Source organism: Rhipicephalus microplus, chromosome 5 (genome assembly GCF_043290135.1).
Source record: "Rhipicephalus microplus isolate Deutch F79 chromosome 5, USDA_Rmic, whole genome shotgun sequence".
NCBI classification, from domain to species: Eukaryota; Metazoa; Arthropoda; class Arachnida; order Ixodida; family Ixodidae; genus Rhipicephalus; species Rhipicephalus microplus.
In genome coordinates, this window is record NC_134704.1 from 95,741,024 (window position 1) to 95,765,895 (window position 24,872).

At 47.0% G+C, this 24,872-nt stretch overlaps 1 protein-coding gene across 1 annotated transcript in view; it reads left to right on the forward strand.

Moving 5' to 3' along the window:
* LOC119174308 (uncharacterized) overlaps positions 1–17,798 on the forward strand; it is a 41,523-nt gene extending 23,725 nt beyond the window's left edge. Inside the window, exons 3-9 of the mRNA XM_075895793.1 lie at positions 5,313–5,365; positions 6,231–6,296; positions 9,027–9,059; positions 12,005–12,118; positions 13,311–13,352; positions 14,976–15,057; positions 17,623–17,798. Coding sequence (XP_075751908.1) covers positions 5,313–5,365; positions 6,231–6,296; positions 9,027–9,059; positions 12,005–12,118; positions 13,311–13,352; positions 14,976–15,011 — 344 coding nt within the window. The 3' untranslated portion in view covers positions 15,012–15,057; positions 17,623–17,798. The remainder of the gene's footprint in view (positions 1–5,312; positions 5,366–6,230; positions 6,297–9,026; positions 9,060–12,004; positions 12,119–13,310; positions 13,353–14,975; positions 15,058–17,622) is intronic.
* Positions 17,799–24,872: the final 7,074 nt, after the last annotated feature.

Sequence of the window (24,872 nt, forward strand, 5' to 3'; positions counted from 1 at the left end):
ATGTATTGGAACATTCCAAGACTTAAACGTTTCCTCCATCTTCCACCTTGACGTTGAAAGTGATTTGCAGCTTAATGCATTGACGCCATCTGCCCATTCAATTGTCCACAAAAAAAATAATTTGCTTGGCCCCTCAATTGATGGCGAACTTGAAGAACCACACCGCGAAAAGCTTCTAGAACTTCTTCACCAGTTTTGCGGCTCGTTCGATTGCCAGCAGACGTCCTAAGGCCGAACGCACACCGTTGTCCATCACATTAACACCGGTTCCCAATCGCCTCAGCGACAGCGTCCCTATCGTGTATCTCCTGTTGAGCGTCGTGTGATCACCGAGCAAGTGGCTGACATGCTTCAACGTGGCGTCATTCGGCCATCCAGCAGTCCCTGGTCTTCACCTGTGGTACTTGTGAGGAAAAAAGACGGCTCGATTCGCTTTTGCGTCGATTACCGCCGTTTAAACAAAGTCACGATTAAAGACGTATAACCTTTGCCGCGCATCGATGATGCCCTGGACTGCTTGCAAGGCGCTGAATTCTTCTCATCACTAGACCTGCGGTCCGGTTATTGGCAGGTCCCCTTGGCACCATAAGATCGTCCAAAAACTGCTTTGTGACGCCGGATGGTCTATACAAATTTAATGTAATGCCCTCCGGCCTTTGTAATGCGCCAGCCACATATGATGGATAGCGAGTTGCGTGGGCTAAAATGGAAGACATGCCTTTGCTACTTGGATGATGTCGTTGTTTTCTCCCCTGATTTCGACAGCCACCTCCATCGTCTCAGCGAAGTCTTGAGCTGCCTCACGAGCGCAGGCCTTCAACTAAACATCAAGAAGTGCCACTTTGGAGCTCGGAAGCTCGCAATACTTGGTCACGTTGTCTCAAAACAGGGCGTCCTCCCAGACCCAGAAAAGCTTCGTGCTGTCGCTAAGTTCCCGAAGCCTACGACCGTGAAAGCGCTTCGCAGCTTTGTCGTACTATGCTCGTACTTTCGCCGCTTTGTGAAGAACTTTGTTTCGATAATCGCACCACTGACGCAGCTGATCTCTGGCGATGGACACCTCTCTGATTGGTCGGCAGCATGCGATGATGCTTTTGCAACATTACGCCATCTCCTTACTCCACCACCTATTTTACGCCACTTTGACCCTACTGCTCCAACCGAGGTGCACACGGATGCCAGTGGCATAGGACTTGGCGCTGTCCTTGCTCAACGCAAGCCTGGCTTCTCGAAGTATGTATGTGTATGCCAGTCGCACCCTAACCAAGGCAGAGCACAAATACTCTGTTTCCGAAAAGGAATGTTTGGCCATTGTTTGGGCATTACAAAAATTTCGTCCTTACTTATATGGACGCCCATTTGATGTAGTTACAGATCACCATTCCCTCTGTTGGCTCGCTTCATTGAAGGATCCTTCGGTCAAGCTTGGACGTTGGGCGCTACGTTTACAGGAATTTGATATTGACGTCATTTACCGCTCAGGCCGCAAGCACACCGACGCAGATGCTCTTTCTCGTTCGCCCCTTCCTTCAGCCGTTGCACCTATTTCCTTCGCCGAAGCTACCATCGGCAGCATCGACACCGCTGACATGCCTTAGGAACAACGCAAGGACCCTTGGATAGCCTCGCTCATCGACGTTCTCTCCTCGTCTTCGGTGACACCACGCCAGCGTCTACCTCGTGCACTACGTCAGCGAATTCCCCATTATGCAATACGGAATGCCATGTTGTACCGTCGCAACAATCAGCCGGATGGTAGGAAATGGCTTCTTGTTGTACCTCGCCATTTGCGCTCCAACATGTGCGCGTACTTCCACGCACACCCTCAAAACGCGCACGCTGGCGTTTTGAAAACATACGACCGGCTTCGTCAGCAATTTTTCTGGCGTGGAATGTACTCGTACGTTCGCACGTACATACGCTCCTGCACTGAGTGTCAGTGACGGAAAACAACTTATAGTGCCTCTGGCAAATTACAACCATTGCCGTGTCCAGCTCGGCCGTTTGGTAGAATCAGCATCGACCTCTACGGCCCACTACCTTGTACGGGAAATTGCTGGATTATTGTGGCCATTGACCACCTAACCCGTTACGCTGAAACCGCCACTTTGCCAGCCGCTGCTGCTCGTAATGTCGCCTTGTTCATCTTGCGTAACTTTGTCCTTCGCCATGGCGCGCCACGTGAGCTGCTTAGCGACCGTGGGCGTGCGTTGCTATCGCAAGTGGTCCAGGAGCTTCTGAGTGAGGGCAATATTATTCATCGCACCACTACAAGCTATCACCCACAGACAAACGGTTTGACAGAGTGCTTTAGCCGCACGCTCGGTGATATGCTTTCTATGTACATATCCTCCGACCATTCTAATTGGGACTTGGTGCTCCCTTTCATGACGTATGCGTATAATACGGCCACGCAAGCAACTACTGGGTTTTCACCTTTTTTTCTACTGTACGGACGTGAGCCCTCTTCTACGCTTGACACGATACTTACTTACCGCCCAGATGCTTCAGAATACCGCCCAGCCTCCGAACTTGTTCAGTGTGCCGAAGAGTGCCGCCAATTAGCGCGTTCGTTTACGTCCGTCGCACAAGGTCTCCAAAAAGAACGACTTGACCAAGACAAGCCTGCTCACGGCTTCTCCGTAGGCTCATTTGTATGGCTTACGGTTCTATTCCAGTCTTCCGACTTCTCTCGAAAGTTTGCACCCAAGTACAATGGTCCGTACCGCATCGTTCAATGCACGTCACCGGTCAACTACGTCGTCGAACTAGTGACACCTGCCGAGGACAGACGATGCCGTGGTCGTGGGACAGTCCACATCAGCTGCTTAAAACCTTATTATGATCCCCTTGTGCTTGCTTCGCCGTGAGTCGTCAGGATGGCTCCTCTTGGCCATCCTGGCTATCCATATATATATAAATCATGTAGAGCTACGTCGCACTTGTAAGATCAGTTGCAACTTGCAGGCTGCTGAATTTTCAACACGAAAGTGTTTCATACAGAGGTACACCAACCAGGCCTCGGCGAGGTCCTCCCGTCACGGATATGATGGTGTAACATTAACGCTAATAAATGGCGAAGAAAAGAACATTCGAGTGAACGTTCCCCCGTCTGGCGTCGAACATCACTCTCCGAAACGATGAAGTGCGCCAATGCTTTACTAAGTGAGCTATTGAGACTTTTCTTATTCATTGGCTGAAAAACTGAGGCGATTTCGGGGCTACGCATGAACATGCCGTTTATATTTCACACACTCTGTCGTTCTATGCTCTCTGTTGGCGAAGCGGGGTGGTGCCGCTGTCTGTGAGGGCTCAAGAGAAGTAATGTGGCATGGCACCCTTGAAGAATGGCATTCGATATTACGCGTCGGAGCGAAGTCTTGGAGTCCATGGTCAAGGCCTCTCGATATCAGTAAAAAAATGGCAGCATATCCACGGAGTGAATGATGGAGAGTGGGGCGAAGAATTCGTCCGTCTATTCGTTCTTGCTTTCGTCCGTCCATGCGTCCGTCAGTGTGACCGTCCATGCGTCCATCAGCCCGTCCGTGCGTGCGTCTGTTCATGCGTCCGTCCCTGCGTTCGTCCATGCAGCCGCCCCTGTGTCCGTTCATGCGTCCATCCATGCATCTGTCTATGTGTCCGTTCTTCCATCTATTCAACTCTCTAAGTACCACCATCTCGCATCTTTTCATCGTATATTCCCCATATAGAAGCACCGCCATCCAGCGGACATTCCAAGGACTAAACGAGAGGTGGCACACGCACACTTTCTTACGGCTTGCGCTTCGGGTCCACTTCCCACCTTTAACCACCTCGAGTTCATGGTATATACTAGTTCACTGTATTCATGGCACTGCGGCCGAACACTCGCTAAACCTTTCGAAAACCAAGGAGGTTACGCCCAGCGAATATGACGTAGCAAACTTTTTCACTCAGATAGGGCTCAATGTACATGCCAATGGCTGCTAATGGGAAATGAGAGGCGGAGAATTCGGCTTTTACTTTCTTACGGCTTGCGCTTCGTATCTACTTCCCATTTTTAACCACCTCGAGTTCATTCATGGTATATACAAGTTCATTGTATTCATGGCACTGCGGTTCAACGCTCGCTAAACCTTTCTAAAGCAAAGGAGGTTACACCCAGCGAGTATAACGTAGCAACCCTTTCTTGTCAGATAGTGCTCAATGTACATGCCAATGGCTGCTGATGGTGATCGCAGCCTGCGCGTTAACTGAAAGCCGAATGCTCCTGTCTCTCATTCCCTATTAACAGCCATTGACATGTACATTGAGCACTATTTTCATTGTTCAACAACGCACAGAAGAAGTCTCTAACCGGCACCACCTTGGAGGTCAAAATGTTATACTTGTTACATACTACGGGGGATGAACGGAGGACGCTATAAGGAGTTTCGCCCCTAAAATGCCTTTCCGAGTGAGCAGTGTAGAGCCACCAATGCAGTAATGTTCTTTGCCTTTCGCTTCGTGTTAGCACGTGGGAGCCCATTGCTCAAGTCTTGCAGCTTCCACATGCGCCAACGATGTCTCACCGACGACAATTTCGAGTGTGACAGCCCCAGCTTCCTTAGTGAAACTGTTACAATAAGCACAGTGCAGCAAGTCGACGATGTCGACGGGTGAATGTCGCGCTTTGGCGGAGTGAAACCGGGGCCAGCTAGACCAGGAACGCCGGTGCACACTCGCAGCCTGAGCGGTGGTGTAGGTTTCAGGAGCGCACACCATGCTGTTTCTCTCCATAACCTACCATCTTTGAAGATGCGCGTATCGAGTGGCAGTACTTAGTGTGTGCTTGTCGAAGTCATCATTGTGCGCGATTAACGATACGCTGCGTTTGGGTATATGTTAAAAACTTCAGTTACCACAGCGGTTAAATCCTGATCATGGATAGTAGTCATCGTGATGGAGGTGTGCCACTAAGCGTCAACGTTGCTAGGACCACGTCAAACGGTGCTATAGCTGGAAAACGCCAATAAAAGTTGTAAGAGCTCTCATATACCACTACACAATAAACACTATTCTCCTACGAAGACACATTTCACTTTCGTGTTATACCGATTCATAGCTATGACAGAGGGATCAGCCATGTTTTTGTGTGTGCGCTGTTCTGCATTCCTCACATGTGTTTATCTTTATTTTACCATACAAACTGCGAGTATTTCACAATGATTCTTTTGCAACGGTAATGTGAGACCAAGTAAAGGGGAAAAAACTTGATTCGAAGAGACACGTTATTTTTGAGTCTCTACCAGCACGTTATCATTCATTATTGCGCTGCTGTACTTTTACTGCAGGTCAGGATTTCGCCTCATGGAGAAGCTGCATGGTTGCAAAGCTTCCGCAAGATGTAAGCACCTGAATTAGCACTCTTTCTCAAGGCACCCCTTTTATAGACATGATGCTGTAGGACGTAGTAAGCTGTGGTGACGCAATCATTTTTCTTTTCTCAAAGTTCACTGGGGACTGAAGAGCTGTGCTGTAGTAAGGAACGCGAAAACAAAAAATAGGAGTATGCACGACAGTGGCATTGAATTTCAATAAAGAACATTTCCGTGAATACGAATTATTCGTATCCTGAGAACCACAGCAAAACTGTACGCCGTTTACAGTTGTCTGTCTTCTGGACAACAGGACCAGCCCAAGTAAAAGTTCTTCGTGGAACTGAGACAACTATCAGCCGTTTCGAGAGAACATATGCTTTGATGGTAAAAGCTTAAGCGTGTTCAATGTCACCGCGAGCTTGAAGAGGATCTGTCTTTGCCTTAATTCTCTCATTTGGCTGTGACGGGACGAATATGGGGACAGGGTGTGAAGCACGTGCCCTTAGATACGTCTAAAGCAGAAGGTAAACTAAGAAATGGAGATGACGGAGATAATACCTGTCACGTCACTGTCTTCGATATCATTGGTTGTAAATATGTAGCTTGATTTCGTAAACATTTATCTTTTTTTCCGATGGAACGGTAGTGACGATGGGTATCTTTATTCCTCAAGTAATGCACTATCGTACGGCATTGTGAATTCATGGCACTCTGATATGGTGATAAACTGAGAATTTTTGCAACCCCCAAAACGTATACAAACTCGCCTCTGCAGCATGATTGCGTAGCATTGCCAAATAACTGTTGCGGTAACGAAGAGCAGAGGCATATTTGACATGGTAGATGGTCCGGCTCCATTATCATCTCTCTTTACTGTTTCTTACTTCCCAGAAAGTACAGACGTATGAAAACTGTCGCAACCAGTCTCGTGGCACTGACATGCGCAAATTCAGACAGGTAAGAATTTTCTGTTTCTTTTCTTCATCTCTAACAATGAAATAAACACTTTTAGTGGGACGTATGTAACGAGCGTATACGTACGCAGCTTGGCTACGGTAGTGAAGTGCGCTTGCACAGCAGGTAACGTATCTCTTTCACGGTCAGAAAAAGAGAACCCGCCGCACGCAATGTAACGCAACGAGATGTATACCACCAGCTACGCGGCACTCTAGTGAGTTCTCAAATGAATGAGCAACTAGTATGCAAGATGACACAGAACGTGAAATTGTGCACCCAACCACTCGATTTCACTTGGATGCCAGTAGCCGTTATCACGGCTGCTATACCACACAATGACCTTAAGAAGCACTCGAAAGCAGTTACAATTCACAGATTTTCCTCGCCACTGGAACATACGCACGGCACACACGCGGGGCATCTCCGAAAAACTGTTGCGGAGATACTCCAGACCTTACAAGGTTCTCCGACGCATCAGTGAGATTAATTACGAGCTGGTTCCCAACGGCCCTCGGAGTTCAAAGTGCTGAAGACATTCGGCAGAAATTGTGCACGTGCTTCTGATAAAGCCTCGCCTCCAGTGACTCTAGTATTTTTTTTTCTGCTTTATGAACCTGCATCACGGAAACGATGTTTTTTTTTTTTTTTGAAGCGGGAATAATGTCACGCGTATGTGCCAGTGGCGAGGACAAAGAAGCAGTGCGAGAACACTTGGTCTGGACAAGGATGAAGAACATGTGGCTGCCATTTTCAGTCTGATAAAGCCTTTTGATCGTCGTCCTCAGTTTTATCGTCGATCACGCGTCATCGCAATATGATACGTCTAATTGAACAAAACGCACCCCGGTGCTGTCAATACGGTAACCTAAAAGTGGTGTTGAGGACTTCGCTTGCAGCGAACGTAACGTGTCGTGCTTCGTACGTAGGATTGTTGCGTATACACCCAACTAAATGTGCCTAATGTCGTCGCCCACCACCAGCATTCCTCTTGCCACTTGATATCTTTTCTATGCAAGATAATTGATGGCTGGCTCAAACATGTGCTTTCTCTAACACTAAGCGACGGTCTCAATTCAACGAATGCGTCGTTTCAAATAGACACAAGAATAAGGATACGCGTCTGATGGGCGAGGTTTGCAGGGTTATTCATCAGTAATTTAGCTCACGTGTAAAAAAAAAATGTCTTAACAGCTACCTCTCGTGTAATACCGCACTTGTATCCAGCCGACAGTTAGCGCTTGATACCCCAGAATGCGCAGATACGTTTTGTGTCTACCTTCTCTACCTCCCCTGTTCGCATTTTCAGTGGGTAGCCGGCGTTTGCGTTTTCTCGTTCTCTTCAGTTGTGCCTGTATTTGTAGGCCCATAACCTCAATCTGTATTAATACTTCCTAGCTTCCTCCACTTCTTTTTTTTTTGTTCTTCCAACTCAAATGGGACTCGAGAGTCAAAGCGTTCACAAGTCGATATCAGCCTAAGAAATACAGCTCGCAAAAATGCAGGGTTTCAAAACTGTCTTGACGACCTGCAACCAGAGACATCAAAATATAGCTATCTCTCTTCCCTGCTCCCGAAAGAATGAGCAGCTCTTGTGCCCCTCCAGCTGGTGGTGGCCAGTCTGCTCACTCCTTCTTTTTTCTCTGTGTCCTTGTGTGTGCGAATCAAATAAATAAATAATAATTAATATGCGTTCTGAACAAATGACAATAGTGAATGTAATGGCTTCAGAAAAAGAAGTCTTGCATCTTAGCGCCAGAAAATCAACCTGTTGTGTTTCTAGATGGCATGCCATGTGGGGGCTATTTTTTGTTGAAGTGCTTGACATCTACTAAACATAATCTCCTTCGACACCACGTCTGACTTATATGAGGACATCTTGACACAGCCTGGCATAGCGCCACATTTAGGGTACCGTGCGTTCTTGGAACAAGCATGCAGCCCCCCCCCCTTTTTTTTACATATGAGAGACCAGATGAGGTAATTAAACAAGGCAAGAATTAAAGAAGAGAAACTGTGAACTCGCGTCGTAGTCAAATTAGTGCTTGTGCGGATAATTTAACTTCTACTTCTGGGTAGTGGTACCTTAGACTGCTGTAATCTTATAATGTTTTGTATTTATATATTTATTTACTCAAAATGTCTTACAGGCCCATTGAAGGCCACTGAGTAAGGGGGCATCAATGTTTGCATACAATAAAAAACACTGACAAACAAAAAAAACAATAAAAACAAGAAATAAAAAACTGGAACAAAGGTTATAAACAGCAAGGTGCAACAACGTTATGCCATACTACAGAGTACGAAATAAGTTCATGATAAAAAGTTTCACGATTAGCAGTGCATACCATGTAATCTGGGAGACCATTCCCATGCGCAATGGCTCTAGGTAATAGTGATGAGTTAAATGCCTGTGCACGGCCGCTGGATAAACAACAATCCAGCGGCCGTGACAATGAATGCGCATTAAACTACCTACGCTGTGAATGCGGTGAGATGAGCACTGATTTCTTCGAATTTTCGTCATGGTGCCCAGTACAGGGCATGCTCTGTGTTTAACGTGGTGTTAAATTAAGGCGGTTCCTCAGAATATTTAAGAACGACAAGTTCTAGGGCACATTGTGCATCAGGTTGTGTGTTTGTGGTAAACTTACGTTTCTTACTTGTGTTGGCACCTTGTAATTTCAGCGTGATTCACCAAAAGGTTATCCGGCTGTTTGTTTCTTTTTTCAGGGTCTGGAATGTGTTCTCTCCAGCTACAATCTCGTAAGTTCTCAGAAGAGTTACTTGAACTAGCCGCAATATGCCCCGGTAATAAAATAATGAGATATGAATGTCCTCAAACAATTCCAGTTGTTGAGAATCCGGACAGTTTTAGTCGCACATGGGGCAGCAACAAATACGATGTATGATTGTAAGGGTGACGCAGCAGGAGCGCAACTCGTATGGGTGGTGCAACAAGGGCACTACGAAGTAAAAGCAACAGATTCTTATTAACAGATTGCACAGCCGTTTACACTTTCCCAATTACTAAGCGTATGCGTAGTGGAGCTACTCATCAATATTGCCACGTGGCGGGCACATTTCCGGTAGAGGCGAAAATGCTTATATATCGGATTGCTTTTAACAACCCCAGGTGGTCAAAATTTCCGGAGTCCACCAATGCGGCGCCTCTCATAATCATATGGTGGTTTTAGACGTTAAACCCCACATATAAATTAAATCAATCAGCTAACCTAATTAATCGTTAATATTATCAATATCGTCCGCCTGTTTTAGTCCACTACAGGAGGAAATCCTCTATCGGTTATCGCCAGTTTATCATGTGCTGTTTGAGCTGAATCCATTTTATCCGACACGCCATCTAACTCTCAGCTTTTCATGACCAACTGGAACTATACTTACGGCATGGGCGTACCGTTCGGCCTGCAAGTGCTTAGGGGTGTAAGCCAGTTTTATGAATGTACAAGACTATCAAATATCAAACGCAAATAAGCAATAGTGCTATCATCTGTTATACTTTGTCACTTCCACAACCATATGCGGACTCTACACGACAGTGTACTTGTACGCGCCAAACATTTTTCAGGGATAGGTGGTTGATCAGGCTGATGGTGCTTTTATTTAACACAAATAACTGAAACAAAAGCGTGCGCAGCGCCAATCTTAATGGCTCGGTGACAGGCATTCAAAGGTAACATTTTTGAACGCCGAGATTCGCCTTCTGGTTGTATACGTCTGACAACACTCAAAGGTCAATTAGTCAAAACCAAGATTGCATATTAAACAACGTTATAAGACAATAAACCTTAGCTCAACAACTCACAAGAGCAAGAAAAAAATCGTGTTGCAAGTGAACTTGTGTAAATTTTTACAACATATTTGTATATTCCATAAAAAATAAAGAAAATTTGAACTTTCAAAGGATACAGTGTGCTTGCGTAATCGTGGCGCGCAGTATTCACATCGCTTGTGGTGGCCAGATGTTGAATACACTGCACCGTATATCCAACGTCTAATCACATTGAATGTTGACCACACTTTCAAATCGCAGACGTCGTGACGCGACACTCTACTAAAGCACCTTTCTATACAGAGCCCCCCCCCCTCCCCCCCCCCCCTGAGAGCTTGCGCACTCGGACTAACAGCGCGGTCTAACTAAGACTAACTAGGGCTAACACTCTACTTAAACGACTTCCTATACAGACGCTTCCCTGAGAGCTCGCGCACTCTGACTAACAGATGAAAGACTCGCTGGCAGCAACACAGAGGTGGCAACCTTCATTACAGATGTACTAATGTTGGGTTAGTAATTGAGTGCACCGAGAATGCCAAACGCGCACTTGCAAGAACTGTCGACTCTTACAAACAGCTTTTCGTATGACAGTATGACACATACTATCATGCATACGTGTTCGCAATTGTCATCCAGTTAGCTGCACCTGCTTTCGTGACGGCGTATACATATTGTAATCAGCCATCGGCGTAAGCCGTGCCCAAACCTATACATTTAATTGGTGGTTTTCTGACAGGATAGCGCGAACGTAGCAAGTATAGTCTAGTTCAAGGGCCGGCAACCTTTTTGCGGGGGAGGGCCGAGTTGCACGGTGGAGGCCGCGCAGCTAATCAAGAAATGGCGGGCTTCACCAGCAAACAGAAAAAAAAAACATTGGCGAACTTACAATAACCATGTAGAGAACCGATATATAAACCACGTTTATTTTTGGCACGAATGTCTTAAGATTGCAATCTATAAACATAGGCTACAAGCAAAAAAAAAAACTACTGAAGTGTGACTTTTGGTGCTTAATAGTCTTATAAACAGCTAGCATATATCGATCTCAACATTGCTCACCGACAAACGCAGAATGCAGGGGAGGTGTTCATACAGATTAGTTAAGAGTATAGCTATGCACATCGTTATTTTTCAGGGGGCGAAGGTTCGTTGCAGCGCGCTCTCTCCCCTCCTGTCAATGTATGATGGGCTTTGCGCCCCCCCCCCCGAAGTCACAGCATTCCCCTCCCTATTAAAAGGCTGGAATAGGGCTGGCTTTTCGCCCCCCTCCCCGTGCACATGACTATATTGTCAGGGGGTAGAAGTGCGTGATGAACTAAAGTCGGGGGCCACATGACACAGCCTCGTGGTCTGCAGGTTGCCGACTTCTGGTTCTATTTTATTTCGTAACTAGTACGGTCGCAATCAATAAGGCTGGAATCTACGAACCTATAAATGTAATGCTGATGTCTTTCACGAGTTGACTCTCAGAGTAGCCGACGCCCTACGTCCGTGCTCTAGCCGTCGCAGCCGTGGCATAGCCCGGGGGTAGTACACCGGGCCTGTGCCACTCCCCCAAAAAATTCGCCATGGCATACACAGCCCAAAGTGACACTTTACCACATTTGCCTGCCTAATCCCCCCCTCCCAATATATATGCCTCCGCCCTGTGCCACTGGGATTATTGCTTATACTTTGAGTTTATCTTTAATTTGCACAAGTTATAGGCCAATAATTTATATTCATTTGTTCAAGCTTGTGTTCTGCGTACTTGACCGTTGCTTCACCGTGACAGCTTAACACCACAGGTGCTTGAGCCGGGCTTTACATGGTCAGAATAAAATATTCCAAGCCTGTTTACCTGCTTGCGCATTACTGCGAGTGCCATCGCTATGTAGGCCTGTTTTCGTGCGGTAATAGTACCGCTTGTTCGCAGGTGAACAGGACCGACGTCAACTTGAGCCGTATGCGAGAGCTGGCTCAAAATGTCACGCAACAGGAAGTGAGGGCTGCATTCGAGGAGTGTCCCCTGGACGACAAAAACAAGAAAGTGAGTGGCGAAACACTCGTGAAATTATTTACTGAGTTTTATAGGTCGAGGGGGTTGCCGGGAAAAACTCATTCTTCGCTATCTTACGCCATGCGATTTTGAGATAGCGGGAGAACGAAAGAAAAAAAAAGGAGGACGTTTGAGCTTCGCCTTCCAGAGTAGATGGCGAGAGCACAATCGGGCCTCGTGGGCATCGTCTTCTGTATTGCTAGCCTGCTTCGTTTTTTCGGTGCAGGCTAGCGTATGTGCATACGGTGCGTACAACATTTGCACGTATATCTTTTGCGTCGTTTCGTAACTCTTCCGCTCAATAAAAAAAAACGCAGTCACCTTCCTTCCGCATGCTTCACATAACATCGATTTCTAAGGTACGTAGGATTTGCCAATCTTGTTAACCTGCGTGGTACTATTTACTGGTAAACAGAGTTGAGACAAGCAAATAAGTTAAAAGACTTCTTCCCAATCGGAAACGATTTATGCACCTGGAGTCATTAAAAGCAGCTAACTACAATACAATACATCGGCAGAGGTGTAAATTTGAGAAATTGATGAAAATAACAAAAAATAAGCGTTCTCATAGACCTTGGACATAACTTAGCGCAATAAAAGACAACGGAGGAATGCACGAAAACAAACCGTAACGGTAGCACTAGTCCTAATTCAGCTGAGAATTCACACACAGAAAATACATATTGCCCCGCACGTTTCATATTTTCACTTTTGTTTCCTTAGGTTTTCGCCCAAATGCTTAGCGCCAACAGCCCCTCATTGTTCGAGAAGGTTCGCGATTATTGTAAATAGTTATGTTATGATCACGCAAGACGTGAACACTCGAGACTATTCCAGAGCTTGTGCGACGACCACTGATAAGGCTGGAATATTTGACGACACATGTATAAATGGCGATGCGCTTCACCGCTTGTTAGTTGTAGGGTGGCTGAATTATAGATCAACCGGGTGGCTCTATCTCCTGCCTTTGCGTAAAACGGAAGCCATTACAAATATCTGTGACAGCCATAATGCTGACTAAGGTAATCAAGTATTTATATTGAGAGAATTTTCAACATAATTGCAATGCTACTTCAGTCAGCCTTCAAATAAAATCGTTTCTGTCAAGTGAAAACTACAATGCACTTTTCGAAAATGTGTGGAATGGTTTCTTCTCTTACGGTGCCTCAATTTCTCGGTCCAGGTTGGAAGGGCTGTGAAATGCCTCATCGACCACCTTGAAACGGTGAGTGTCTTTCCAACTGCTAGCTTTTGCATTTGTTTAAAGAGATAAAGCAGCACGTTTATAAAGATACTACCTTGACTCACTCGTAGTGTCCCTGGATATAAAGTGGATTCTAAACCAATGTCATCCCGTATTCAGGACGAACACGTTGGTGGCGCGTAAACCTGCTTTATTCGGGCATAAAATTTTAGGAATGTCAAAATGTTGCTGACATGTCTACAGCCTGTATCACCACATCATTATCATCATTACCATGATTGTGGCGGGTGATTTCGCGCTATTTTTCAAAGGTCGCGTGACGTTAAGTGGTTGAATGTTTACTAAGACATAAACATGGACTGGTTAGTTTTGCATGACAGGCGAACCACGGGAAAATTTTGACAATGGAAATACGGAAGACATAGCACATTTTAACAGACCTCCTTTTATGCAATTTCGCTGTTTAATTTTTTTAACGAATTAAAATTCACATTTGGTGTTTCACTACAACCTGACAACACTGACACAAGCACTGACACAAGCAAGTGTGAAGGACTGTAGCGCATCCCATATGTGCGTACGCCAGACATGTATAAATACATGTAAAAAAAACGTTTGAACTGTTCTGACGACGGGCGTTAAGCTCCTGTGTGCCGAGCACACCTGTTCAGGACCTTGTGAAGTTTGCTCAATGTTACTGGCTTTTTCAATGATTCCTTTCACGTAAGTCAGCATCCTTTCACAATGGTGGTGGAGTGTAATAGAGCCATCGTGTTATTTACACAGATGTTGCGGACGAATGTGAGTAAATATCTGCAGCCGATGTCTTCCTTTGAGCAATTACTTTCAATCATTTTACAATCATGTCTCAAAGTCAACAAGAAATTGCTGCATCCTCTCTCTGGAAAAAATGCCATATGCCCCAAGTTTACTCTGTTGGCTGATTTGAGCATCGTGAGCTGCATAGTCAATGAAGCCGCTGCGAGATGCCACCGTGCGCATCAAGCCGCACGTTTTAAGAAACCAAAAAAAGGGAGGAGGGGCTCAAAGTTATGACGTAGCTGCCGAAGGGATGCATCTTAATGCCCCCTTGTGAGCCCCTTCGCTGCACAGCTTTCAGTGCGCTCAGACACGAAAAGACAAAAAAATACGTTTCGAACTATGAGACAAATTTCTGTAATGCCACTCACCCTCGACGCATACAAAAGTTGTTTTTTTGTGTGTGGCATATGATTTGTGAAGCTTTACGCGCTAACAGTATTTAATGTTATTTCATTATAACTCTGAAAAGTGTTGCAGGGCCTTTTTATGTAAGAATATTTGCTGGGGACAGTGCTTTAGAAATGGTGCAGAAAATATTCGGCGTCTTTTACTACCATGACAAAACATCTATGAAAATGTAAATAGAGACGTATTAATTACCTAGTGGAAGACCCTGATTGAGGTTTTCTGACAGTAAAAGTCAATAATGGCCATGCCAGATTAATATGATAAATGACAATCATAAGTCACACAGTTAATGCACTGACATTGATATGAAATCAGTTTGTTGAGTCGCGCAATGTGTCGCTTTGTCAAATTGCGTGATGTGATCACCGCACTGGGTTAACTTTTTATTTGGGTGTTTTATGTTCTTCCACGCAGTCCTGCCCTGTACCAGACGAAGCCAAAAGGGAGTGAAAACCGTTGTCGCTACGTAGTTGGAGTGGCTGTTTACTAAGCTTTTGTAAGTGCAGTTTTATACCGTTTTTATAAGATTTTACCTTGCTTTCTTGCAGAGAAAATAATGAACACAAATGCACCGACCCATGTGTTTAGATAAAATTTTAACGATTTCGAGTACTTCATACTCAACTATAGAAGAGCAGTAAGCCGTCCCTTTCAGGAAGAAATTTGGCATCGATAAAATCAAAACGAATAAAGGCTGCTTTTGATTAGGTGGAACGGTAGCCTTACATATAACAATACTGCCACGCCCGTTTCTTGTTTCAGCATTGCTGTATTCGGCTTACAACCACAAATACTGTCAGCAATGCCCGGCGCAGACCGAGCATCAGTGTTCGAGAAGCTTGGTGTCAATCACCAAGCTTCTCGAACGTAGATCGTTTAGTTTAAATTGCGCACAGGACTCGAACAGCCATGTTTATTGCAGAGCATTGGTGAATAAGAGCGTTCAAAGGTTGGAAAGTTGTATGCGTGATGTATATTAAAGATGGCACGTCCTAACAGTGATCACATTTATTGACGGCGGCCGAAGCTATGTTTGCCAATGTCAAAGCATGACGTTGCACTGCTTGCCGTAGTTTAAGTTTTCGTTTCCCAACCACAAGTTGGGCGAAATAAATAGTTTCGTATTAGATACGCTGACTGCTGCCTTTGTGAACGTCACGACACCGTGGCAATATTTGTTGTCTCTTTACCATAAACTTATCTGTCACGATTCTCTTCTACACTGACACAGGGCGTTGCCACGGTGAGTCTTCCCACCCTAGAGTGGATGCCGTTGACACATGCAATAAAGTACTATTTTATGCACTTTAAGTTACGCTCGCGCGATATAGAGATTCATTACGCGAAGAGCATTACGAAGAGCCAAATCAGCAATCATAAGCAAACAGTTATATTAGTAATATTATATCAATTGTCAAGTTTATTGTTTCAAAACCATAATTTCCTTATCAAATATGCCGTATAGTGGAGGCATTCAGAATTTTCAACCACGTGGGGTTCTTTAACGCACACCTAGGTCTAAGCACACGGGCCGAAAGCACTTTTGCCGCCATCGAAATGTGGTTGCTGCAGCTGGTATTCAATGACGTGACCTGCAGGTCTGCAGCCGAGGGCCTTAGCCACCAGACCACTTTGGCGGGTTAACAGTCACATTAGTGGAACAGTAAAGATAAATCGGGAGGGGAGCAGGGGAGGCGGGGTGGTGTGAGTACTTGCCTAACTGCGCACAACGAACATGACCGACTGAGGCTCGCAGTACTTGATATATCAAGTGTGAGGGTGGGATCCATGGAAACAGGAGTCCTAGTTTCACCGCAATTGCGAAGCGATGAACGCTATGGCAACTAATTCCAATGTTAAACAGAGGAAGGCTGGCAACTAACTTCTTTTTTATCTGATTTCACGTAACTCTGGAAACGATACCGTACGAGAAAACGGTTGCTTCAGGAAGAGCAAGACTTTTTGCCCAGTTTCCTGTGGTTGAGAGTGCAGTACGTAGAAAGGTATACGATTCAGCCGCTGATGACTAGAGATAGCTTGCACGCAGGCCAGGGATCGTGACCGTGCCCTTAATATCAAACTTTACCGTCGTTGCATTGTGAAACCTAAAATAGCACTACTGATGCAACACTTTGATGAGATCTTTGTATGCGTGTCACATATGTTTCCTATTTCCTGAACTCATCCCTTTTTTTAGAATGTGCTTGCAATAAGGAATGGACGTGGCAGTTGCCAACTGTTCCATTCCTATTTCCTCTTACTTTTGTGTGTTTTGTGTGTACAAATCAAATGAATAAATGATAAATTAGACAGCCACCATTAAATTTTCAGCCCATTCGCTTGCTGCGTACCTACTGATGCGTTGCAGATTGCAGCTAAAAATTCTTACGTAATATTGCAGTATCATTAGGGAGACATGCTGACATAATCTTCCTCGGCAGGTCGGAGTCGTCTTTTTTTAAATGAATCAAAGAAACAGAAATGTAAGAGGCAGGAAGGTTAACCAGAAAAGCTTCTGGTTTTCTAATTATGTTACAGATTTATTGAAGGGTCTATTTCGAAGATACAGCTTTGGCTGCAAGGGAAAGATTCAAGTGAACTTGAATGTTAGCCAATATCTGATGCTCGTGAGTAATGTGTGGGCACAATAACGTGTTTTGGATAGTGGAAGAAAATTTCTTTGATTATTCATAATAAATTAAGTGTGTATTCAGAAAATTCTGGCTCTTTCTGGACTAGAAATACTAAATAATTAAGGCTTGCAATATCAATTAAATGTATTGCACATATTGCATTTCTATAGTGCAGCTAAGTGTGAGAAGGAAGGAAAGAGGCAGCAGTGAAGAAAAGAGACACAGGCAACAGAATGAGCGCTGTGGTTACCTCCTTCGCTGTTGCCTTTTTTTCTCTATGCTCAGACTGAACTGCGCTATAGCAATACGATGGTATAATGCAGCAGCTTGCCCAATCAGCAGTACTGTGCATAATATAATAACCATGTTTGTTTGTTTTTCAAGGCTGTTCAAACATTGGAGTATTCGCCTTCTTTTTTTTTTTTCAGATACGTTCAATTTACCACTTCTGATGCCTCTCAACGTTCTCCCACTAGGTGCGACACTGCACAGATGACAAGGTGCATACAAAAAAAAAATACGCTCGGCGAAAGTTTTTTGAATGGCAAGAAGAATAATGCGATGTATTCCAACTGAAAATAAATACTTCTTATAAGTTCCAAAAGCGTGGTTCACTGGGCTGATCAGTCACACATTTGTACAAAGTAAAAGCAGCGTGAAGGAGCCGAAACACCAGCGTAGTAATCTTTTTCACCATTGTAACCTTTTAAATTGACAGCTTTGGCCCGTTCTACTATAATTAACGCTTGAAGTGTCGCGTGCCATATTTTTCCGCTACTTTTCTTTATAACGCTCTAAAGCAATAAAACCTTCATTTCTTAGTCTATGGCCGGTTTGTGTGTCCACTCGCCTGTATTGCGAATGGACGCACAGCTATGTGTGTGTTTCTTCTCTAAATGTTCTTTTTTTTTGCGCTGACAAATCTGCGTAATTAATGCGTGTCTTTCGCGCCATGTTTTGCCTTCTACAGTTTCTATGAGTGGCTCTGGCAGATGTCTCACCGTCTATTTAGTAATCCTAATTATCGCTTCTCTACAGTTTTTGCTGACTTTGCAATCAGGTGTTGGGATGCCGGACGCACGGGACGCTGACCAGTGCGGACGCGAGAAGATCGGCTCCCGTTTCTGTTAATGTTTTCGTTAGGATTTTTGCGGTGCCTGTGCTCGAGCTGCATTTCATTCGACGCAGTTTCTTCTGAGGATCACGTCGATACTAGACTTTTTTCGGTGAATGGTCCTGTTGCCGAATTATCGGAACTTTTCTTGTGGAACGCGCCGTGGCTCGGCTAACCCTGCCGGGCTCAGCCTAGCGTTGACGGCGAGGGGCGGTAGAAAAGGGGCAACATGCTCGAAGTAGAGATGGTGGAAGGAGAGGAAATCTCTCACGAAGAAGCCAATCGCCCGGGTTGGACGACAGCGCTGGGCAGGAACAAGAAAGCTCGTGTAGAAACGCCAGCTTCCGCGGGCAACGCATCACATGTGGGCACGAAGGGAGGCCGCCGCACGGCAGCCCCGCAAGGTGCAATGAAGCGCCTCGCAGCTGCATCGAGGCTCCCCCGGCTGCCGAGGGACCACATACGAATTATCGTCAGGCCGAGGGACGGACTTGACGTCAGAAAAGTAAGCCAAATTAGGCTCGCACAGGCTATTGCCATGGCGGCTGCTCTTGCCCCGGCAGAGACAGAAGGGAACATCGTTTGCCCAAACATCGCCCAGAACATTCTCGTAGTTTCCACACCGGAGAAGAAGAACGCAAACGCCTACGCCGCGATCCAACAGATTCGGATAAGCGAAGGAATGTACCATGTGGCGGCATATGTCGCGGCCCCCGATAACACCTGTAAAGGAGTCATACGAGGAGTGGACACTGACATCAGCGAGGCCCAGCTCCAAACGATGATCGTCAACCAGCGAAATCCGAAGGCCCTAGAAGCCAAAAGGATCAAGAACACCACCACTGTGGTAGTGGTTTTCGACGGCATGAAGGTACCAAACTATGTCATATGCGGCGTCAGCATGCTGCGCTGCACGCTCTACAAGCGCCAAACCGACGTGTGCTACGCGTGTGGAGGACTTGGTCACGGGGCCGATGTTTGCTCCAACCCCAACAAGAGGATGTGCAGGGGCTGTGGGCTCGTGTCTCCACCTGACGATCACCAGTGCTTGCCGAAATGTGCCCTTTGCGGAGGCCCACATCCGACGGCGGACAGAACGTGCAAAGAACGCTTTCAAGTTCCTTACGTCGTGCGACGGAGAAGACGACGGCGCCGAAAGCGCGTCAAAAAGTCTCAGCAACAGCTGGCCGAAGAGGACCGGTCAAGGGATTCCAGCGTGGCAAGTGCTCCCAGGCAGGGGCGTTCCGTCACGCCGGCTGGCCGCCGGCGCGACCGCTCCAGGGGCCGCGCTCGCACCAAAGGGCGCTCTTGCTCCCGGGCACGAATCCAGGAAGTACCGACCTGGGCGGATCGAGCCAAGCCGAAGCCAGCGGCGCCGCCACCAGAGGTAACGCAGGTACCATTGCCAGAGCATAGGGAAGACCCCAGGGTAGCTAAGTTGATCCAAGAGAATGCTTGCCTTAAGGCAGAGATTCAACAGCTGAGGGCTGACCTTGAGTCGTTCCGCAAACATTACTCCTCGCAGGGTGAGAGACAACAGATTCCCCCACCAGGGGACGTGCAGGCGCGCTCGGGAAAACGTAGGGCCTCACCCCCCCCCCCCCCAAGGGGAGTGGGATGCTATGGAGACAGAATCCAACAGCAAGGCTCTGGCAAGCATGCAGCAATCGATTAAACAACTGGCTGATAGCATGACTACCCTACTGAAAAGGGTGTCGTCTCTTGAAGGTACACAGGCAGCGCTAGCTCGGGTAGCTCGCCTCCGAAAGGCCCGAAGAGGGCACAGTCGCCTGCAGGCGCGGTAACAGTCAACCCGACAGGAGATTGGCTGTCTCAGAACAGTAATTATGGCAGACAACACTAATGAACTGGTCGTGTGGCAGTGGAACTGTGCCAGTTTCAAAAGGCGCAGGGCTCCACTGCTGCACTTTATTGCTTCTCAGGCGGTCAAACCGCACGTAATTATGTTACAGAAAACTCTCGGTGATGCGCTAACTTTCCCGGGATATCGAGTCGTCTCGGTGCGCGAGCAAGGGAAGCGCGGTTTGGCAACCTTGGTCGCAAAAAAGTGCTCCTTTCATGAACACAAACTACAGCTTGGCAACAGCAAGGATGAGGTCATTATCCTCGAAATAATCCCCAACAGCTGGCTCAAGAACAGCGTATTCCTCCTGAATGTGTACAGCTCGCCGTCGGACAAGCGGCAGGGGTTCGCTTCGATCATGGCAAAAGCGGTGGCTCTGGCCAGGGGGGCCCCCATCGTGGTAGCGGGAGACTTTAATGCTCCGCACGACGCTTGGGGATATGCCAGGCAGTCCCCCAAAGGCAACAACCTCCTAAAGGCCGTATCTAGCTGTTCTCTTGAATTGATTACGGACCCGCAATACCCGATAAGAATTGGCACATCGGTGGTCCGAGACACAACTCCAGACTTGGCGTTCGTCAAGAACGTCGCCGGAACAGGGTAGCAAAATTTGCAAGAGAATCTAGGTAGCGACCACTTCATAGTGGCTATTACCCTAGCAGTCAATGCAGCTCCCCCCAGGGAATTTAAAGTAACGGACTGGGATGCCTTTCGTAAATTGCGGAAGGAGGACCAGGATGAATACGACAGCTTAGACAGCCTCTTTGCAAGGCTCAAAGAGGATGCTAATGCTGCGACCAGAGTTGTCAAAACATACCTGAGGGTTGATCGGATGGATGCACGCCTCGCGCATCTCTTAGAGGCTAAGAATTCCATCCTGTCCCGGTGGAGGACGCAAAAGCTCAATCGCAGACTTCGAAAGAAAATTGCGCAACTCAATCGCGAGATCGAAGCCTACTCCATTGAACTCTCCAAACAGCAGTGGAATGAAGTATGTTCTTCAGTTGACGGACAGATGAGAGTGGGGGCCCAATGAATCATCCTCAAACAATTACTTGATGAGTCACAGTCGAAGGGAAATCAGCGATTGGCTATTGACAGAATCGTTCACAACCAAAAAGCGAAGGGAGTGTCCGAAAAGGCCCTCCTGAAGAGGTTAGCGGACAGCTATCTTCCGCTGGGCCCTTCCGGCGATGCGGACTATCCGCATTAAAGGGGTGGAATGGTGGCGGAGCTGGACGCACCTTTCACTGAACCAGAAATCTGGAAGGTCCTCCACGAGCTCAACGGGCGCTCTGCACCGGGCCCGAATGGAATCTCAAATAATCCCTTACGTAACTTGGATGGCAAATCCATCGAGAAGCTTACCGAGGAAGTCAACAAAATCTGGGAGACGGGGCACGTCCCCGAATCCTGGAAGACAGCTTCGGTAGCGCTCATCCCAAAGCGAGGCAAACCTCTGGCTTTGGAGAACATGCGACCCATCTGCTTACGTCCTGCGTGGGCAAGGTAGCCGAACATGGGATTCACCATCGGGTATCCGAGTACATAGAAAGCAGAGAGCTATTTCCACACAATATGGTAGGATTCAGAGCTGCACTATCCACACAGGACGTGATGCTCCTTACCAAAAAAGAAATCATTGACAACAACACCAGGGATACTAGAGGCATACTAGCTCTAGACCTAGCCAAAGCTTTTGATAATATCTCGCACAAGTTTGTGCTTGAGGCAATTTCGGTTATGGGTCTAGGACAACGGTTCCACGCATACGTTAGGTTTTTTCTCAGGGATCGCAGGGCTACCATTAGGATCGGTCAAATTCAATCCACGGAATTTACCTTGGGAGCGAGAGGCACCCCACAGGGGGCAGTTATCTCTCCTCTACTCTTCAATATTGCCATGAAGGGCCTCTAGGAGCGACTCGCTACGGTGCGCGGGGTTAACCATGCTCTCTACGCAGACGATATCACCGTGTGGTGCATGGGAGGGTCCGACGCCGGGGTAGAGCAGGCGCTTCAAGAGGCATTAGACATCACGGAGAACTTTCTAGTCGGTTCGGGCCTGAGCCTGTCATCGGCAAAGTCTGAGTTACTACTATACAGACCCACCCGACAAGGACTGAGGAACCTCACTCGTTTAGAACAGATTCCCATAGCTTTATAAACACGGGATGGGCAGAAAATACCCAGGATGGACTCCATCAGGGTCCTCGAAATCCTGCTAGAGTCCAAGGGGGGCAACTCACGAACTATAGCCCGCATCACCTCCAAGACGGAGAACATGCTTAGGCTCATACTCAGGGTCTCGAACCACAGGGGTGGGCTGAGCGAGAGTAATTTCCTTCGGCTCTATCATGCATTTCTCATGAGCCACATTAATTATGTCGCTTCGGCGTTGCGCTGGTCCAAAAGAGAAGAGGCAAGAATTGATACACTAATGCGCAAAAGCATAAAGCGAGTTCTAGGTTTGCCTATCCACACTAGCACCGAGAAGCTCCTACAATTGGGCATGCATAACTCCCTCTCGGAGGTGATCGAGGCCCAGCAGATGGCTCAGGTCGTGCGACTATCGTCCTCGAGGGCTGGTAGGCGCATCCTGGAATCCATAGGCTGCGGTCCTACGGCGACTAACCAGCGTAATGTAACACTACCACCCTCAATCACAGGCACGTTTTCGGTAGCTCCACTTCCAAGAAATGTCCACCCACAATACAATGTAGGGCGCCGCATAGCTCGGGCCCGTTCCTTATTAAAATCAGTTGCAAACAGACCGCATCTCGCGACCTTTGTCGATGCAGCCCAGTACGGGCGTTCGGATCGCTTCGCAGTGGTCTCGGTCGATCATAGAGGCACACTCCTATGCTCTGCCTCGGTTAGAAAGGTTTCGGCAATGGTGACTGAGCAAATCGCCATCGCCATAGCAATGAAGGACCCATCGCGTCCTAATGTCTTTACAGATTCGCGTTCCGCAGCTAGGGCTTTCGCCTCGGGCTCGATCTCGCGAGAGGCAGCGGCCATCCTCGGCTGTGAGGGGGCTGCCAGGTTTCACACCATAACATGGTTCCCAGCCCACATGGGGGCCAACGTACATCCTGATGTCCCCAACGCCAATGAGTTTGCCCATGACCGTGCGCGAGGTATCGCTCACCGCGGCGGTCCCGGCGGATTCGCAGGCGGGGACGCCGGAAGATACAGGGACTCACCACTCACTTTCCACGAGATCATGACTCATTATCATCTATCTCGGAGGGCTTTTCCACTTCCTCATCCTAAACTTACGTGACCGCAATTATCGGCCTACAGGATGCTCCAAACGGGGTATTTTCCTTCGCGAGGCAGATTCAGTCATTTTTCGCCCAACATCGAGCCGCATTGTCCGGACTGCGGAGAGGCGTATTGCTCATTACCTCATATGCTCTGGCAATGTCCTGCGTTATGTGACGCAGAGTTCAACAAAGAAGAGGACTGGGAGGAAGCTTTTAACAGCGGCGACCTCTTGGTTCAACTTCAGGCTGTCCAGACGGCCTGCGAGAGGGCGGAGGACCACGGTCTTCCGGTCCCTACGTGGGAGCGGCCCACGACTGCTATGGATTCCCCCTAAATGGGGCCGTTACAACGCAGTTCCTCAGGACCTGAAAAAAAGTTCTTTGTCTGTCTGTGTGTCTCTCCGTCTGTCTGTCTGTTTGTCTGTCTGTCTGTCTGTCTGTCTGTTGGGATGCCGTTAGATACATCTAAAGGTAAGCCATTTTGAAGCCTAAATTACCAAAAAAAGAAATTACGTCTACTTTTATCAGCGTATTTGTTGACAAACAGGCCTCCTGGAATTATACCGTTCAGTGTTCTTTAACGAGCCCGGAGATAACACAGTACACGGCGCTCTAGCATTTCACCTTCATCGAAATGCGATTGCCATGGACGGTAAAGAACCTGGCGACCTTCAGGTCAGTAGCCAAGCAACGCAATCGCTACACCACCGTGGCACACAGACAGCATATAAATTTGTGAAGCTATTGCAAGTTTTAGGGGCTTTAATTAAAAGAAACTAAACAATCTCGCAACACTCCCGACTGAATGTCGACAATAACATGTAGCGTTGAACCAGCTTTCCATAAAGCGGCTGAGTGAAATTCATTAGTAAATTTGCCATAATACCAGTCCAGCTTCTGGTTGCTCAATCTATAGTTTAAAATGGACACTGAAGTGCCCTCTTGGTAGGCCCTTATCATGGGCTCGCAAGGCAGAATTACGGCACAGACGTTATTTCCCAACCAGCCCTTAACTTATAGAAACTATAAAAAACATCGCAACAGCATATAATATAATCGTCTTGCTTTTTTTGTTTTTCTTTTTGCTGTTAAACCTGGGTGCGATCAAGTCCTATCGCCGCGGTCAAAAAAGTAGCACCTCGTAAAGCTTTCCGATGAAGGCTCAGTTTTATAATAACTTAAAATGAGGAATGGCTACTCGAAAGTCATTTTACCACAGCTCCGTGGCTGCGTTAGTAGTTTCCGGTGCTAGGTAATTGTAGGCAGCCGGGTAATAAGCGGGAAAGGGAAATGAATAGCGACGTAAAGAATTATCTTCTCCAGCAAGGAAGATGCCTCACTCTAAACACACTGTCGTTCTATTTCACCTTTCATTGTTTTGATTGAGAGCGCTAGTTCTCTCTACTGTTTATGAGCACCCTTGCGTGTAACT